Here is a 2,669-nt window from a genome sequence, read left to right as displayed (position 1 = left end):
ACACACTGGCTGTGCCTATTTCCTGACCCCACCCCAAGTCCCCTTATGGGAAGAAGCACAAGTCTAGGCAATCTGGATAAGGATGGTATGGATTTAATATTTTTTAGTATTACAATATATTCTTATAAAAAGGTGTCGGTAAAAACACTGCAGATTTTGTACATGAGCCTCATTTGTCATCTGAGACAACTGGTGAGAGCAGCCTTGGCCTGAAGGTTGGAGGTCCCCGGGAGAGGACAGGGGAGATCGTCACAGCTCCCCATTGGTAGCGATGGGCCGGGGCCAGGGGCCAGGCGAGCCTGAACCAGAGCTTTCCCCACCTGTCCAGAGAAATTTCTCCCAAACGTATTCCCATCTCTAGATAGGTTATAAGTGCTTCCTGCTGCTAAGAAGGGTTGCATGAGGTTGACAGCTGGAGAATTCTACCCAAAGGGAGCCAGAGCCGTGGGACATGGGGAAAGGAAGACCAAGGGACGTGTAATAGCCTTAATCATTTAACATCAAGGACCACCTCCGCCATCTTCATGGGCACCGGCCCCGTTGTGCTTAGCTGGGCGTGATGGTCCATGGCACTGCCAGTCCGGCTACACTGGCATCAACTAGTACCAAGAACCATGGGCCAGATCTAGAAAATAATAAATAGGAAAGAGAAAAGCTTCTGGGGTGAGAAGGCTGGGCTCCAGAACAACATATGTGCCCTCTGTAAACAGATAAACCGAACTCTGCCTTTCTGAAGATAGACTGCATCTATTCCTGGTCCTTCGCGGTGCGTAGCTGGTTTTCCATGGGAGGTGGGAAGTCCGGGATTTGGACATGCCTGTCGCATAGAAGTGGACCCTCCCCTGGCCCTCACGTGTTAGGCTAAATCAGGCAGGCCAGTTTGGGAGAGGACCCTAAGGGGTCACTGTCCCATAGCCTGCTCCTCACAGGGGGAGGCCATGGGGTTCAGATGGGCCCAACCGGACTCTGCAGCTGCTCTCCCTACAAGCTTCCACCTTACCCTCTCCTGGGCCCCAGGCTGGCCTGGCTTGTACTTGCTCAGATCCCTCCCACCGGAACACACCTGCCCACCCCCTCAAACCAACACACATGCCGTGCTCACCAACCTCACTTCCGCTGTGGCTCTGTGCCCACCACCCCAGGCATCTGACGCGGTAAAGACCAGCAGCAGGAGCCCAACCCAGCAGTCTGTACCCTGGCAGAGAGCCCGAAGCAAAGGAGCAGGACAGAAGGGCCGGGCCCGGCTGGCCTCAAGAAGGGGTGGGGGCAGTGTGGAAAATAAGAGCCTTGATGGAACTGACCTCACTCCCTCCATTTAGAAAATTTGCCTAAATCCAGCAATCTCGCCCACCGTGGGAGGACAGCTCAAGATGGACAAAAATAAAGGAGCTGAGGGAGGGCCCGAAGCACCCCTGGAAGTCGGGAAGAACCAAGCAGCACCAGAGAGCAGGTACCCCCAACAAAGCTGCCTTCCTCCATCCACACGGCCCCAGCATCCCCTGGCCTCCACTCTGACGTCCCCAAGAGGCCACCCTTAGAAATGGTGACACATAAAGGCATGGGCAGCTCTGGCCCTGAGGACTGAAGTCCCCAGGGCCAGGCACATGCAGTTCCCAGTGGCCCCCTGCAGGATGGACGAATGGCTCAGGTGGCTTCTGCCCCATGGTGTTAGAGAGAGGGTGTGGTCAAAGTGATGATAAAAGAGGCAGCTCCTGCAGGGGCTAGGCATTCAAGTGTTACCCTCTGGTGAGGCGCTGCCAGCCACAAGTGAGGTCACTGTCTCTTGGACAATGGTCAGGCGCTGTGAGGCGTGATCGCATGAGATGCGCTGATGGGGAGAGGTCTCTCTCGCTCTCGCTCTCTCTCTCGCTCTCTCTCTCACGCCCCCTTAGCAGATCCAGCCAAGAGCGAGCCCTCATCCTGGAACTAAGGGTAAGCTTCTGGGGTGTACATTAGTGGTGGTTGGGGAGAGACCAAAGGGCCTGCACTTTAAGAAGCTGCTACTCTGTCCTCGTGGCTATGGGCCCTGTCTCGTCTCCCAGCGCGGTGGTTTTCCTGGAACGGGCCAGAGCTGAGCTAGCCGCTATGCCACAGGATGCCTCTTACTAGTTCCCATCCCGTGGCAACGTTGGCCCCAGGGAGATCTAACCCCTCTGCCACACCCCTCGCTCCGGTCTGGATCTGAATTCTGTCCTGACACGTGGGTGCCGGGGTGGGGGACAGGAGCCCACAGCCTGGGGTTCCTGGCCAGGGCGGTCCGAGCTAGCTCCAAGAATGACCCCCGGGGCCAGGACCCAGAAAGAATCTTGTGAGGGGAGAGGAGAGGAGCCCTGAACGTCAGTTGGGGAAACGCCTGGTCGGGTGCAGAGTCCTCTCACCCCAGGACCCAGCCCCGGGCTCCACATCCAGCACCGAATTGAAATCTCACCGCCGGCTTGATCCGCGCAGCGCCGCAGGCCCCGCCAGTTCCCAGTCAATAATTTAGCCGGTTCAGAGCCCGCTCGCGGGTGACCTCCGGGGCCTGGCTCCCTGAGCGCTTGCGGCTGCGCTTGAGCTTGGACAAGTCTTTGTCGAACACCTCCCCGGAGCGCAGGGCCGACACCAGGTCATCGAACTCGCCGCCCTCCTCCAGCTCCAGCGAGCCGCCCGCCAGGACCTTGCGCTGCCTC

The 2,669-nt window shown here is 57.8% G+C and overlaps 1 protein-coding gene across 1 annotated transcript in view; it reads right to left on the bottom strand.

Annotated features, from left to right (window-relative positions):
* Window positions 1–88: 88 nt before the first annotated feature.
* Daam2 (dishevelled associated activator of morphogenesis 2) overlaps window positions 89–2,669 on the bottom strand; it is a 109,419-nt gene continuing 106,838 nt past the window's right edge. Inside the window, 1 exon segment of the mRNA XM_033766430.1 lies at window positions 89–2,662. Within this exon segment, the coding sequence (XP_033622321.1) occupies window positions 2,474–2,662 (189 nt within the window). The 3' untranslated portion in view covers window positions 89–2,473.

The sequence above is a fragment of the Fukomys damarensis genome, unplaced genomic scaffold, assembly GCF_012274545.1.
Source record: "Fukomys damarensis isolate Sample0158 unplaced genomic scaffold, DMR_v1.0_HiC HiC_scaffold_20, whole genome shotgun sequence".
Taxonomy (NCBI): Eukaryota; Metazoa; Chordata; class Mammalia; order Rodentia; family Bathyergidae; genus Fukomys; species Fukomys damarensis.
Note: the sequence above shows the minus strand (reverse complement) of the source record. Positions and strands in the feature narration are given on the sequence as shown.